General features: G+C 35.1%; 1 protein-coding gene across 1 annotated transcript; it reads right to left on the reverse strand.

Annotated features, from left to right (window-relative positions):
- Window positions 1–6,547: 6,547 nt before the first annotated feature.
- On the reverse strand, window positions 6,548–13,063 carry LOC144444905 (epidermal retinol dehydrogenase 2-like). The gene is made up of 4 exons (XM_078134455.1): window positions 12,506–13,063; window positions 8,149–8,393; window positions 7,261–7,386; window positions 6,548–6,685 (listed from the first exon to the last, which is right to left on the reverse strand). The coding sequence occupies exons 1-4, from the start codon at window positions 13,061–13,063 to the stop codon at window positions 6,583–6,585; spliced, it is 1,032 nt and encodes a 343-aa protein (XP_077990581.1). The 3' UTR covers window positions 6,548–6,582.
- Between the last annotated feature and the right edge of the window lie 1,534 nt (window positions 13,064–14,597).

Genomic DNA, 14,597 nt, shown 5'->3' on the forward strand with positions numbered 1-14,597 from the left:
TTTGTTGTTTGAATTATATATGTACATAGATACTTCAATGTGATAACCAGTGTGCCCTCTAATGAGCACCATACTAAGTATTTTGTTGTGAGTCAAAATGATAAAAACTGTCATTTCTTGTGAGTCGCCACATGGTAAGAGTAAGAGATAGGGGAACACCAAATTTTGGTGTGTCACTAGAAATTGTGTGCATAAGTGGCACGTCAAATTGGCTTAGAGGGCACACTGGTGATAACACATGACACAATCAAAGCCAGATAATACACTGTCTCTTTACAGTATTTCCTATCAAAGTATAAGTGATGAACTGACACAGTTCCCAAAGTAGGTTTGTGTCTTTGTAGAAACTTTAGTAAAATCAGATCAAGGAGTGTCGTATTTGTTATTGATAACTTCTGTCACAAAAAATTTCAAATTTGGCACCTCTTAGAGTTATTGAGCTTTATTGTTAGACTTCACTCTGTGTTTAGCCACGATGATGTCATCCAACAGACAGGATTTATTTACAGCAATTAATAATTGCACAGCCATACGTGCATGTCCATTTGGCGGCATTTAAGTAAACTGTAATTCAACTTTGTGGGGTGTGTAGACAATGTTGTGTCTACTATAGCTAAATCTATGTCAATACATCAGGACAAGTTCAGTATTGTATCAATATGTTGTACTACTTCATTGTTCATATTTCAATTGGAAGCACTGTGACATTAAAATTTGCAAAATTAGTCACATTCGCCATCGGTTCAAAATTAACAAATTGTTTAAAATGCATCATACACTTAGTATTACTGGTTGGAAATCAAAATTTTCACGTCATTGGCAAATGTTGGCAAAAAATTATAGCATACAAAATTAAGAAGTGAAAAATTAAGCTTTTGTGTGGTGTGTGAATATATGCAATATTTGTCAGTGATTTTCATAAATTTCTGATTAGTCAGCTACCACTGTGGTTATATAACTGTACTCATGGTCAATCTCACATAAACAAGCCATCGAAGATGACACAGCCCCCGCAGTGGATGTTTGAGACTTAAAGTCCTAGCCCCAAAAAAAATAAAGTGTGTTTTGGTGGGGACAAAGAAAACAGTATTGCTTTTGCAAATTGCCATGATTTGTCAATTGGATGATAATAATGTGTAACTGGTGCAGAATCACTAATGATTTTACAATCATTATCACTGTGCTGATAACTTGTTTGTGAAACAGTTCTTTGTAATTTGTCTGATTTACACACCTGTGTCATGCTATGGACTCTATATGTAGCTATCTCACAAGTGTTTTTGTGGGTTAATGTTTGTTGTTTTGTTGAATATATCTGTACCTTTTTTAAATGAGGTTTTGTGACATTAATTTTAAGTACACATGACAAAGGTTGTGAAACAGTTCTTTGTAATTGGTCTGTTTTACACACCTGTGGCATGCTTTTGACGCTACATGAAGCTGTTTCACTAGTATATTGTGTTAATGTGTCTTGTTCTGTTGAATACATTTGTACTTCCTTTAAATCAGGGTTCGCGACATTAATTTTACGCGCACATGATCTTTCTGTTTTTGAGAATTTTTTTTTATTATCAACTTTAAGTGTTTGTTTCATCTTATGTATATACTTTTCTTCAGTTGTACATGTTATGATGGCAGATGAACATATCCCATAATGTGCTGTAAGGTTAAAGGAATCACTTGGACTATTTGTTGTATAGACTAGTGTAGGAGTAATTTCAAAAGCCACACTTGCAAGAGAATCCTCAGTCAATGTTGATGTTAGTTGTCTTAAATGGGTACAGAGATCATGTATTGTCTTGAAAATGATAAGAACTGCATGTCCATCAGGCATTGAATAACCTTGATCATTTCTGCTATGAGGATCGAACAAGTGGAACCGGTCATCTTGAGTAAATAATGCCATACCATAGTCTTTCACTATAAGAATACACTGGGATGAAATTTCTAGAGCACTCTCAAATACACTCTCCATTTTATGAAATTCAATATCAGTGGTAGGAGTAAATTGTTGGATCCTGTACTGGTTTACAAGCATACAGACACAACAAAGGCACACACCTTGCACAACAGACATAAATACAATAACAAAGTTCTCAGAACCCGAGAACACTCTTCAGTTGAGGAGGTTAAAGTAGGATTTGGGCACCGTCCCAAATTAACTGCTGGTCTGAACATAGACCACTAGAGAACTAGAGAACACAAAGAGAACAAAAGCAAAGACAACAACCAAAATCTAATAAAACACGTGATAGGACAGTACATACATAAAATAAAAGACAGGTGATAGGACAGTACATACATAAAATAAAAGACTGGTGATAGGACAGTACATACATTATTAGAAACTTGTCCTAGAACTCACTACAATATAAGGTGTACCAAGGATACAAACACTTGAAAGAACTAGAAATAGAAAGTTCTATTGTCTTAGTTTATATTTCAAATTACTGACTAGGTATTAGCAATAAAACAATCATGGGAATGTGTGTCCAACAATACAGGCAGTCTGTAGGAAGTTTTTATTCTGTGCACTACATGATCAATGTAAAATTAACAAAGATATTGTCCTTCTGCTGCGCTTGTATTCTTCACCTTTACTTGTATTATAATTATTACACCAGGATGTTGCTCCTGCTTGGAGGTGATATAGAAACAAACCCAGGTCCTCCAACACCAAAACAGACTTGCCCTGGTAAATTTGCAATTATTGGTAGTATACATCAAGGTTCACCCCAATTTTTGATTACTGAATCTGGTGCATGTCATTCATAAAAATTAATTGAAAACAATTCATTTCCCTTCATTTCTCTAAAATTTGATATCCTTTTAATTTTCATGAATGGAAAATGATTTTTCATCCAAATTTGCCGGAAATACGTACATTTTTAATGTGACGAATTTGGGCTAAGAATAACCGAATACGTTCAGTGCAAATGTGCAGTAACAAACATGGCTGCCACATTGGAGCTACCTCGTGGTACTACGATCGCGATTCACATCCAAACGTGATCATTTAGGACATAAATTTTACCATGGAACCGTACCGGAGTAGTTATTTCTAAAGAACATGTATAAATTTTAGGATTTTGTTCGTATTTATCGATACAATGCGAAAATTGCCGTGACATCGTACATCGTATGCGTACTGTATTACGTATAACGGTATACGGCCATATATACGGGAAGGCTTGGAAATTACCGGCTTGATATACCCGGCCATAGAAACTACCAACATACCGTCTTCTACTTTACGACGGTACTACATTTACTGTTTTTGTTTCGGCTACCATTGTTATAATCAAGGCGATAAATAAGTTCATAAATGATGATAGACGCAGTGTCGCTGTTCACTTCCTTCATTAACGGCATTGAATAGAATCTCTTCTTGAAGACGTTCACACCAAAACAAACGGGCGCTGAACGCAAACAGAGGGGCGGTGCGCCCCTCAAAAACCCCTCGTGGAGGACACTGATAATGTAGGGTTAAGGAAACTTACAACGGAATCTACTGTATCGTGGAGAATGGAAGAAATTTTGTGCGAGCACTACAATTCATGAATGAAATCTAAAGCACATACGTCATCAGCCTCTTTTTGGATAACGTTGGCGATCTTGCACAATATTCTCAGATTTGGATTCACACTATTAGACATATTCATATATTAGACGAATTGGATAGGGACCAAATAATTCTCAAAAAGTACAATAAACCGTTTTCCGGCCATATTTGATGATTTTGATAAACAAATATGCATACTTGCGCTTACAACTTTCATTCAAAAGCTTTATTTACACACATACCATTTACCACAAATGTACAGTTATGATTGGCACAGCATGAAATGCATTGTATGTAATGAAGTGTGCACTAGTTTTCATACAGGTACAAAGCGCATTGACAATAAAGATTAATAATTATCCAAAGCACATTGACAATAAAGAATAATAATTCTCCTTACCTTTTATCGATGCAGATATAAAAAACAAAAGTCACTCTTACAAACATCCGAATCTAATCTGAATTTGAATTCGATAATCTAAATTTGAATTCGATGATTGCAATTCTGAACCCATGTTCATACACATGGGCAATTTACTCTACAAATTATTGTAACAGACATGTGAAATATTTTAAATGTTTGTAATTCAGCTAAACCACATCGCATCCAAAAGAAAATCAGCGTGCATATGTAACTCATATCTAATTATGAATGTACCAATTTTGGAAGGAATTGGTCCATGATTGTCCGAGATATGGCTGAGGACGGACACACGCATGCATGCACGCACGGACGCACGCACACACGCACGGACAGAACCCAATTTATAAAGCCCCCGCCTCGGACTTCGTCCGACGGGGGCTAATTATGACAGATGGGCACATATGATAGATTAATAATTAATATAACTCATACCACAATTCACCAGACAAATAACAAAGTATATTAAATTAATAGCTGCCTACACAAAAATGTACAACGTATGGAATGTGTTTATTACTTCTCAATGTTTTCTATCTTTGTGTTAATATATATAATACATTGTACAGTTACTGATTAGTCTGTAATGTACGCTGTGACAGGGCACCCTCACACATCGGCCAACCCCTACCACCAAGGAGGCCGATGAGTTCGAAACGTTCTAATTGCTTATACAATGATTCATGTAAATCAGAATTCTCTTAGCGACACATCTCAATTCACATAGTTCAGAATTCTCTTAGCAACACACATTAATTCATGTGCTTCAAATTTCTCTCTTAGCAAAAAGCGGCATACAACAATTTGACCTAGCCACGATTTACAGATTACAGAACCTAAACATAAGACATATACAGAATGGAAAGATTATCTGAAGACAATACACTTTCTATTTTAACAGTAGCATCAGGATTTAAAATCTATAAATATCATTAGACCTGAATTTGTGTGAAGATGTCGTTACATACCTGAATTTGTATAAAGATGTGGTTACTATGCGAACACCTAAATTTGTCTAAATATGTTATTACTATGGTAATACCTGAATTTGTATAAAGATGTGGTTACTATGCGAACACCTAAATTTGTCTAAATATGTTATTACTATGGTAATACCTGAATTTGTATAAAGATGTGGTTACTATGCGAACACCTAAATTTGTCTAAATATGTTATTACTATGGTAACACCTTCACATGTATACAGATGTAGTTTTCCTAACTCATGCTTAGTCCTAGTAGTGTAAACTTGACAACAATATTTTTTTCATTTTGTGTTACTTCATTATTTTGTACTTACTGAGTACTGATTACCTATCATCACTATACACATTTCATAATAGAAACACAAGTCAATATGTATTTTGTACTTACTGAGTACTGATTACCTATCATCACTATACACATTTCATAATAGAAACACAAGTCAATATGTATTTTGTACTTACTGAGTACTGATTACCTTTCATCACTATACACATTTTATAATAGAAACACAAGTCAATATGTATTTTGTACTTACTGAGTACTGACTACATGTACCTATCATCAGTATACACATTTTATAATAGAAACACAAGTCACTATGTATTTTGTACTTACTGAGTACTGATTACCTTTCATCAGTATACACATTTCATAATAGAAACACAAGTCAATATGTATTTTGTACTTACTGAGTACTGATTACCTTTCATCAGTATACACATTTCATAATAGAAACACAAGTCAATATGTATTTTGTACTTACTGAGTACTGATTACCTTTCATCACTATACACATTTAAAAATAGAAACACAAGTCAATATGTATTTTGTACTTACTGAGTACTGATCACCTATCATCAGTATACACATTTAATAATAGAAACACACGTCACTATAGCCTAGTAACTCTACATGTGGTGATTTTTTACCATCTCTCTCTCTCTCTCTCTCTCTCTCTCTCTCTCTCTCTCTCTCTCTCTCTCTCTCTGTCTCTCTCTCTGTCTCTCTCTCTCTCTCTCTCTCTCTGTCTCTCTCTCTGTCTCTGTCTCTGTCTCTCTCTCTCTCTCTCTCTCTCTCTCTCTCTCTCTCTCTCTATTGTATAGTCAAATGGCTCTCTTTGGCAAAACATTCCATTCTTACTGAAAGCAGTAGTTAAAGTTACTGGAGTGTTGATATAAACATGATTACGTTATCACATTCTCACATGACTGGAAGTCAAGTTTGTAGTAACTGAACAAAAGTAACCAATTACAATCACCTGTCAGTGTGTGATGGATTTCTACTGACATGCACTGTTCACCCTTTCCAAGGCAGGCGATTTGGCTAGATTTTTAGTAGAATTTGGCCATTTGACTATACATGGAGAGAGACTTCAAACTTTGTTATTATCGACATTTTATTGTAGAGACCTAGAGAATATTGATTTCACTACTCTATTTACAGACTCTCTGATAGATACTGGTAAAATACATCTTCAAAAAATCTTCAAAAATTTTATATACATTTATGACAAAATATTGCTAAAATGTAACTGAAATCAATTGCCATGACAACTGTAGTGTAGAGTGAAAACATCCCTCCGTGAAACAATAGAGCTGTTTTCTATGAGTTATTCATATAGGTTGGTTGTCTGTGTTGCTTTTTTTAAAATTCTGCATGAAGTTGGTTACACCAAGGAAATCCATTAACGTGATGAAGGCATTGACAGGTAGTAACCTGAAAGTTAGAAACACAAAGAAATATTAGGATGGTCCTGTGATGAAGGTCATGAAGGAAGTAATGTGAAAGTTAAAGAAACACAAAGAAATATTAGGATGGCCCTGTGATGAAAGCATTGACAGGAAGTAATCTGAAATGAAAAGTAACCAAAAAATAAAGAAATATTACAGCTGTCTTTTATATATCTATGCTTCTCCAAACTGACCAATGGTATATGTATGGAATCAAGACTGTTGAAAGTATGACAATGAACTGAAAGTACCACCAACATATACACACACCACATTAATTATTAAGCAATAGTTTTATTACCAATCATCTAACCCATCACAACTCTTGAAAAGCAACTTTTATAACATATCTCATGATATCGATCAAGGCCAGAAATTTCCTTATTTGGAAAACCTAATGAAGTCTGTAGGAAACCATCCAAACCTATTCTACATGTTGAGTAAATAAATGCCTCTTTTGGAATTCCAATCTTGAGTTTTAAACCAGCAAGTTACCTTACGTTAGTTTGACTTTATAACATAATATGAATGTGAATTGTGAAATAGACAAAATATACTTACGTTTTTACAACAATGAGAGATTTAATAGATCCAGGTAAATAAACCATTGGCTCATTACTAAGAACACCTTTCATTATTCCAGTCACTACTTTCTCACTAGATAGTGGGGGAAACAGTCTGTGAAATCTGTAAAACAAGAAAGACAAAATGTGCCATAAAACAGAATTAATCAACTGTACATGATACTATATTTACCTCTTATAGCTTTGAACAATAATATCTGCAGTGGATGTGGATAAAAATAGTTTTGTTTGTGAGCAAGATACAGCTTCTACGGATGTCAGATAAAACCCTTATTTCTATACATTGGCTATACACAGACAGCCTCCTTCAGGATACTGAAAAAGAACAGGATATATAGAGTAAAGAGAAATACACCAATAACAGATAAAATGGTCTATCTTTTCATCCAACGTCTACTCGCTTGCTTTATATTATATCTTCCCATTTGAATTACTAATCCCAAGTTGTTGAGACTAATTTCCCATGGATATTACTATCTTATAAATGGAATGAAAAAACAAACATTTCCAATGGGATTTCATACATGTATTCCTTAATGAACATAGGAACAAACACTTTCAGTGTTATGTAATATACAGTACAAAGCTGGCTAATGTCTTTTTACAGATAGCTGCAAAGGATGTCTCGTTAACATCTACAGTTAACGAGACTAGAATTGATTTCATCACATTTTGTTCTTTTTTTTCTCTCTCTCCCTCCCCCCTTCCTCCTCCCCCTCCCTCCCTCCCTCCCTCCCTCTCTCTCTCAATACCTTTTACCTTGTTCATAGTGAACACAAATATTACAAACGGGCTCAGTACCTGTGTTACCTTGTTCAGAGTGAACACAGAAAACAGAGAGAACAGGTACAATACTTTTTCTTACCTTGTATTACATCCTGAAAACATTCCAAATTCAAAATAATATGGCACAATATTGGTAAGGTGGACACCATCTTTATTCAAAGTATCAAGTTCATAGAGTAAACACTCTGCCAAACCAACAGCACCAAATTTACTAGCACAGTAATCTGATAGACCATTGATAGCTATGTAGCCTGCTGAACTTGTCACATTGACTACATGGCCATGGTTCTTGTCTAACATGGCTGGGAGAAAGGCCTTGGTTGTCTGCAAATCAAAACACAAATAATTATGTTCATGATAAGAACGGTAGGATCAGAGACATTATCTTTATTTTAAAAAGAACTGAAAAAAAATAGCACAAGAATAAAAAATGTTAGCATTTTAGAATGAATACAATAATATATGAATTAAAATTGTATGTCTCTCTTGTGATGAAATACATAGCACTATTACCTATCATGACATAAGAATTTTTATATAGTGCCCCTCCCCCCCCCCCCTCCCCACTTTGTGCTCAAAGCACTTTACTACAATTATTACCGCTGGTATGGATCAGTAACAGCATAGCAACCCTTTATACTTCCTCAACTCCCTGGGGAGCATACAGTTGATTATAGTAAGTAAGCGTATAGGATTAAAGCATTCACATAGCTAGCTCTATCATATCAGGTCCCCAATTATGTATACAGCTGGGTTAGCTGGGACACAATCTGGTTCAAATCTTGCACAAGGACTTTTGACATTTAGAAACAAACAACAGCAATGAGGCTTGTTCCTGCAACATACTGATTCCAAGGCCATCATCTTTAACAACATTAACATCTCTTTCTCAAATTCTTATGACACAGGAAATAGAATTCCTTCGGGTCACACATAAAGATATAAATTTGTCACTTTATTTGATCATTTCATTTCATAACTATGGATGTTACCAAGGGTTATAATGCAGTGATAATGAAGTAAAGGTCAGCAAAAGAGAGGACACTGTAACAACTTATGCACGATTAGTTCTCACAGGTTACCATGGAAACCAGGTTGACAATGCAGTTTAATGATGTGGGAGATGAAGGTAACAGATGATTTTAAGTAGCGCCTAATCAGGAGATAATAATGAAATCATTTTGATACATATCTAGTTTATATTAATTTTCATTCTGGCAAAATAAATTTCATACTGGTATAAACTGAATCATTGAAGTGAAACTTAGAATTATATTTCCCTTCAAAATCTTTCACATCCTTAGCCAATGACAAATGTCCATGTTTTAGTGGACAAAAAAGGTATGTTTTATCTTATCTTATATCTTTATTTCTACAATTCAATATTCACGACTCACTCAAGCATACAGAGACTGCATACATATTTACATGATTACCAGCATTCACATGTCTTAACAAAATGATTAACAATTTTGTTTTTGAAATTATTATTTATCACCACATGATGTACATAAATATAATATGATTTAGAATTTGAGATAAAAATCAAACAAGTCAATGTAATATTATGATGTGACTACGAAATGGAATGTATTTCATCACAGAAAGGGAAGTACTAGGTTACAATGAAATATTTCATTTAAAACAAAAAAGTTTAGTACTAATGGTGAGCAAATCATCATCAGCCTAGAGTCCAGTCGTGAGCCAATTTTGCTCATCCATTACCCCCACCATGCCTGGCATTTCACTTAGGATAGCCTGTTGGCTGCACTGTTGAAATACATCATTAGCTGGTCATACCTTAGATAGCCCTCATATTCTTGTATTAGAATATGAGGGCTAGGATGTAAGACCAGCTAACAATGTATCTCAGCAGCACAGTAAACAGGCTATGAGTACTAGGGAGGTACGACCAGCTAACAATTTATCTCAACAGTGCGGCATGAAAGTATAACCCACCTCCATGAGTACAGTAAACAGGCTATGAGTGCTAGGGAGGTACGACCAGCTAACGGTGTATCTCGGCAGCACAGTAAACAGGCTATGAGTGCTAGGGAGGTACGACCAGCTAACGGTGTATCTCGGCAGCACAGTAAACAGGCTATGAGTGCTAGGGAGGTACGACCAGCTAACGATGTATCTTGGCAGCACAGTAAACAGGCTATGAGTGCTAGGGAGGTACGACCAGCTAACGGTGTATCTCGGCAGCACAGTAAACAGGCTATGAGTACTAGGGAGGTACGATTTATCTCAACAGTGCAGCATGGAAGTATGACCCACCTCCATGAGTGCAGTAAACAGGCCTGGCCTTTAACTGATAAGATAACACTAATTTTGAGAACTTGGGATTGAAGCCCTGGCCTTTAACTGATAAGATCATCATGCTAATTTGAGAACTTGTGATTGAAACACTGGCCTTTAAGTCTCCATACACTAATTTGAGAACTTGGGATTGAAACCCTGGCCTTTAAAGGTTGTCTTTTGGATATGTTGTCCTCCAAGGCAAATTTAATAGGATTCTGATTACTGAGGTGAAAAAAAACCCACAGTTGTGTAGTTGTACTATTAGTAGAGCAATGGCCTTAGACAAAGTTAATCCTCAACAAAACAATCATAATTATATACGTAATCCTTATGGCTGCAGTAATAAGATAACACTAATGTGAGAACATGGGATTAAAACCCTGGCCTTTAAAGGTCAGATTATATTAGGATTAAAATTTAGGTGCAAAAAAAGCTGGTCTAGAACAAACGCATAATCCTATGTAATCCTTACGGCGCCATTGCTAACACTGCCTGAACATCAGATTAATTGATGGGGGCCGCCTTTTAATTCAGGTTTGTCAATGTCTATTATTTTCATCTAAGATTGCTATGATTTACATAATTGTCTACATTACAGCTGCCGTTAATTTCATATTGTTTTAAAATAAAGACTTTTAATTATTCCTATTAAAAAATTGACTTAGAGTAATTTGAGAAACAAAGACATTAGTCTCTCCCACAGTCATTATAACTAAGATGTGAATCCATACAACAACTTGTTAATTACATTAGTAATCACTTATCCATATATTAATTGTTGATTCTATATATACCAGCTGTTTACACACAGTCTAATGTACTAGTATTAGAACACTAAACTATACATGTCTCCCACTTTGTAATATTGACAAACTTATCTGTATAAATTTCTAGTCATCAGGCTATTCAAACAAATTGTGTGTTTCTGATAACAGACTCTAGTCTCTAGTTTAAGCTGCCGAATATAAACATTTTTTTTACATTCAAAAATGGTAAAAATATCAAGACTTTACTTCTATTTGTGACAGTGTGTAAACTTTCTGATCAAATTTAATGTAAGCTTCGTCACTGTTTTCACACATGTTTTAAATGCAATTCTAGAGACACCAGGTGTTTTCAGACTGTTAAATCTCACACCACTAATGTGGTCTGAGGTTATATTTATACAGTGAATACTCTGTATATTGTGTTCGTCTACTTCACATAATATAATTGTCTTCACTTACTTCGTTTGTACCGCATAAAACTATAACAGAAGTATTGCAACCAATGAGTACCTTGTCATAGGGTCAAAGCAATTTCTTAATAAATAAAAATTCTGGTCTATCTGCCCTATTTTCTGAAGTCATATTATCGGAAACACACCTTTTTTTTTTTTGCCTTACCATTCAGTTTGGATTTTTTTTAAAATAATCTGAATAGAGTATTTTTAAAGAATATATTTCATTGATGAAGTCCCTGAAATACAGCATGTCATTATTTCATTCAATTTATGGCAATAACCTGATTTTGACTGTTACATCACTTATTCACCCCTGGGTATGACTGAAGGTATGCTATACATGAAGCTCCAAGCTGAGTACACACACTGTAGTAGGTGAGTCTGTGTAACTCAGAGCCTGTGTGATATGTGTGGTACAATTTCATTCTATTACATTAATTTGTTTCTTTAATTTTCATTATTTGTTAATCTACTTGTCCATTTTCGATAGAATTTGTCACACGACACCTACATACCTGTCGATCGTCTATATATGGTGACAAATTAATTCAAGAATTGTAATATATATATATATATATATATATATATATATATATATATATATATATATATATATATACAATTTTTGAATTAAATTGTCACCATATATAGACGATCGACAGGTATGTAGGTGTCATGTGACAAATTCTATCGAAAATGGACAAGTAGATTAAAAAATAATGAAAATTATATATATATATTTATTTATTTATTTATTTATTAAACTTTATTTATTTCAGGAAAGAAAAGAACGCAAACACGCTCATAAACATCCCATAGATAAAGACTATAAGTAAAAAACAGCATATATATATATATATAATATATAAATTATTAGAAATTATGTACATGAATACAACAAAGTACGTACCCACACATGTGCCATCATATTCACATCGATTGTATCTTCAAGTGCTTTATCAGACATATCAAGAAACTTTTGGCCAGCAACAGTTCCAGCGTTGTTTATAAGAATACTGATATCGCCGACTTCTTTCCTGACTTGTGTGGCTACACGGTATATCTCTAATCGTTTCCTGCAGTCACACACGTACGTGTACACGTCCCCACCATGTTTTCTCATTTCGTCTGCAGCAGACTCGTTTCCCTCCTCGTTGATATCAACTAACACCAACACAGCGCCAAGTTTGGAAAATTCCATGGCCAGACGACGTCCAAGCCATCCAGCGGCACCGGTGACGAGGACGATCTCTCCCCGTACAATTTTAGGGTCTAAAGGTACAAGCCATCTGTAACAAGCTACGAAGCAGGCGAGAAATATTCGCCATGACACACAGAGAATTTCTCCGAGGAAGGACAAAAAATCATGTACACGTGCCATTATCAGTGTGTTCAGATATCGTACAATGTTCGAGGAAACGTACTGTTCTCGTCTGTCTTGTGATGCTTCCGAGTCTGCTGTACACATGATTAACTATCAGCCAGTCGTCACTTCTTATTATATCGTCTATCACCTTTTTGGACAAACACGATGAATAACTCTGCCACTAGTTGGCGCTATTTTCAGTTCCTGCTGCTCCGACCGTCCGTACGTACGTCCAACTCACAGGCATTTGTTTCCCGAGTTATGGCTCAGAATATTTCTATCAGAATACAATAAAATGACGATAATATCGTTAATATTGACGTATTAAACCAACACTATATGAAAGGGGTAAAATTACACTTGTTTCTGTGATCGCGCAGTTTCACTAAATGCGTGTCTTCCTTCGCATTTAGTGAAACTGCGCGATCACAGAAACAAGTGTAATTTTACCCCTTTCATATAGTGTTGGTTTAATACGTCAATATTAACGATATTATCGTCATTTTATTGTATTCTGATAGAAATATTCTGAGCCATAACTCGGGAAACAAATGCCTGTGGTCCAACTTAACCAAAGACGGTGGTCTCCCCTCCACTGTCTATGGTCCAACTATGGCATATATGGATGTAGAACTGAAATATGTAGTTTTGAGCAATGAAATATATACGTGTTGATAAAAGGGACCCAACGAAGTAAATTGTTGATTGATAAAATAATTAGTATTTAATCTATTGATAACTGAACAAATAAATAAATCAGTCAGTAATCTCGGTGATCTATCATAATCACAATCCGATTAAAATCAGATGCGGTGAATGAGACTTAATTTCTTCATTTACCTCTATCTCCTTCGTTTAGTGTCATTTGTTTTCGATTTTGTTGTTCTGGCAGCGGGAAGGTGGTGATCACTCCTGGAACAACAAAATCGAAAACGAACGAATCGCAATCTGCAGTTGTGTGTCACCTAGTTGTGTTATTTTACCTACTGCTTTTAAAATACATAAAAACACACAATATTAATGTAGGAAGACATATACTGACCACTTATGCGACCATCTATATCGTGAGATCTCGTGAACAAGCAGTAACATGAGTAAACTCCTACAATGATGAATTTAGAATGTCCTTCCATCAACTTTCTAGTTATAAAACATAAACTCAAATTTATTTTCTTCGTAATTCTTTAATTGAACCTGTACTTTTTACCTTTAAATTGTACTGTGTAACCTCCCTTAACCAACCAAATCTTCCTCCGATCCGAGCTCTACAATCACAATCAATCATAGCCTATAGTCCACATCATATCAGTCATCACAGTCGATAACGATTGTAAAGTGCGCCCTCGTATATTTTGTATTACGAACTTTCGTTTTCACAAGCAAAAATAAATTGTATGTATGTATGTACGTATACGTATGTTTGTACATACTGACCCACTTTCAACTACTCACACAAGGAAGTTGATATACTTGTGGTTGCATATCAGCATTTACCTCATAATTAACAATTCTAACCCATTTTTGAAAGGCGAATTTTGTAACCAGTGTGTGTTTGTGTTCGAGAGTTGACGGGGCGTCTCAACGATGCATGTATACACACACACACACACACTCATGTCCAGATGTGCATTTGTGC

This window comes from Glandiceps talaboti, chromosome 13 (genome assembly GCF_964340395.1).
Source record: "Glandiceps talaboti chromosome 13, keGlaTala1.1, whole genome shotgun sequence".
NCBI lineage: Eukaryota > Metazoa > Hemichordata > Enteropneusta > Spengelidae > Glandiceps > Glandiceps talaboti.

Bases quoted from the DNA above. Each gene is read 5' to 3' on its own strand.
- LOC144444905 (XM_078134455.1), bottom strand. From the start codon at position 13,063: ATGTGTACAGCAGACTCGGAAGCATCACAAGACAGACGAGAACAGTAC. The intron at 8,394-12,505 runs GTACGTACTTTG...TTTGATTTGCAG, and splicing joins ATATGATGGCACATGTGTGG to ACAACCAAGGCCTTTCTCCC. The intron at 7,387-8,148 runs GTAAGAAAAAGT...CTTGTTTTACAG, and splicing joins TTTTCAGGATGTAATACAAG to ATTTCACAGACTGTTTCCCC.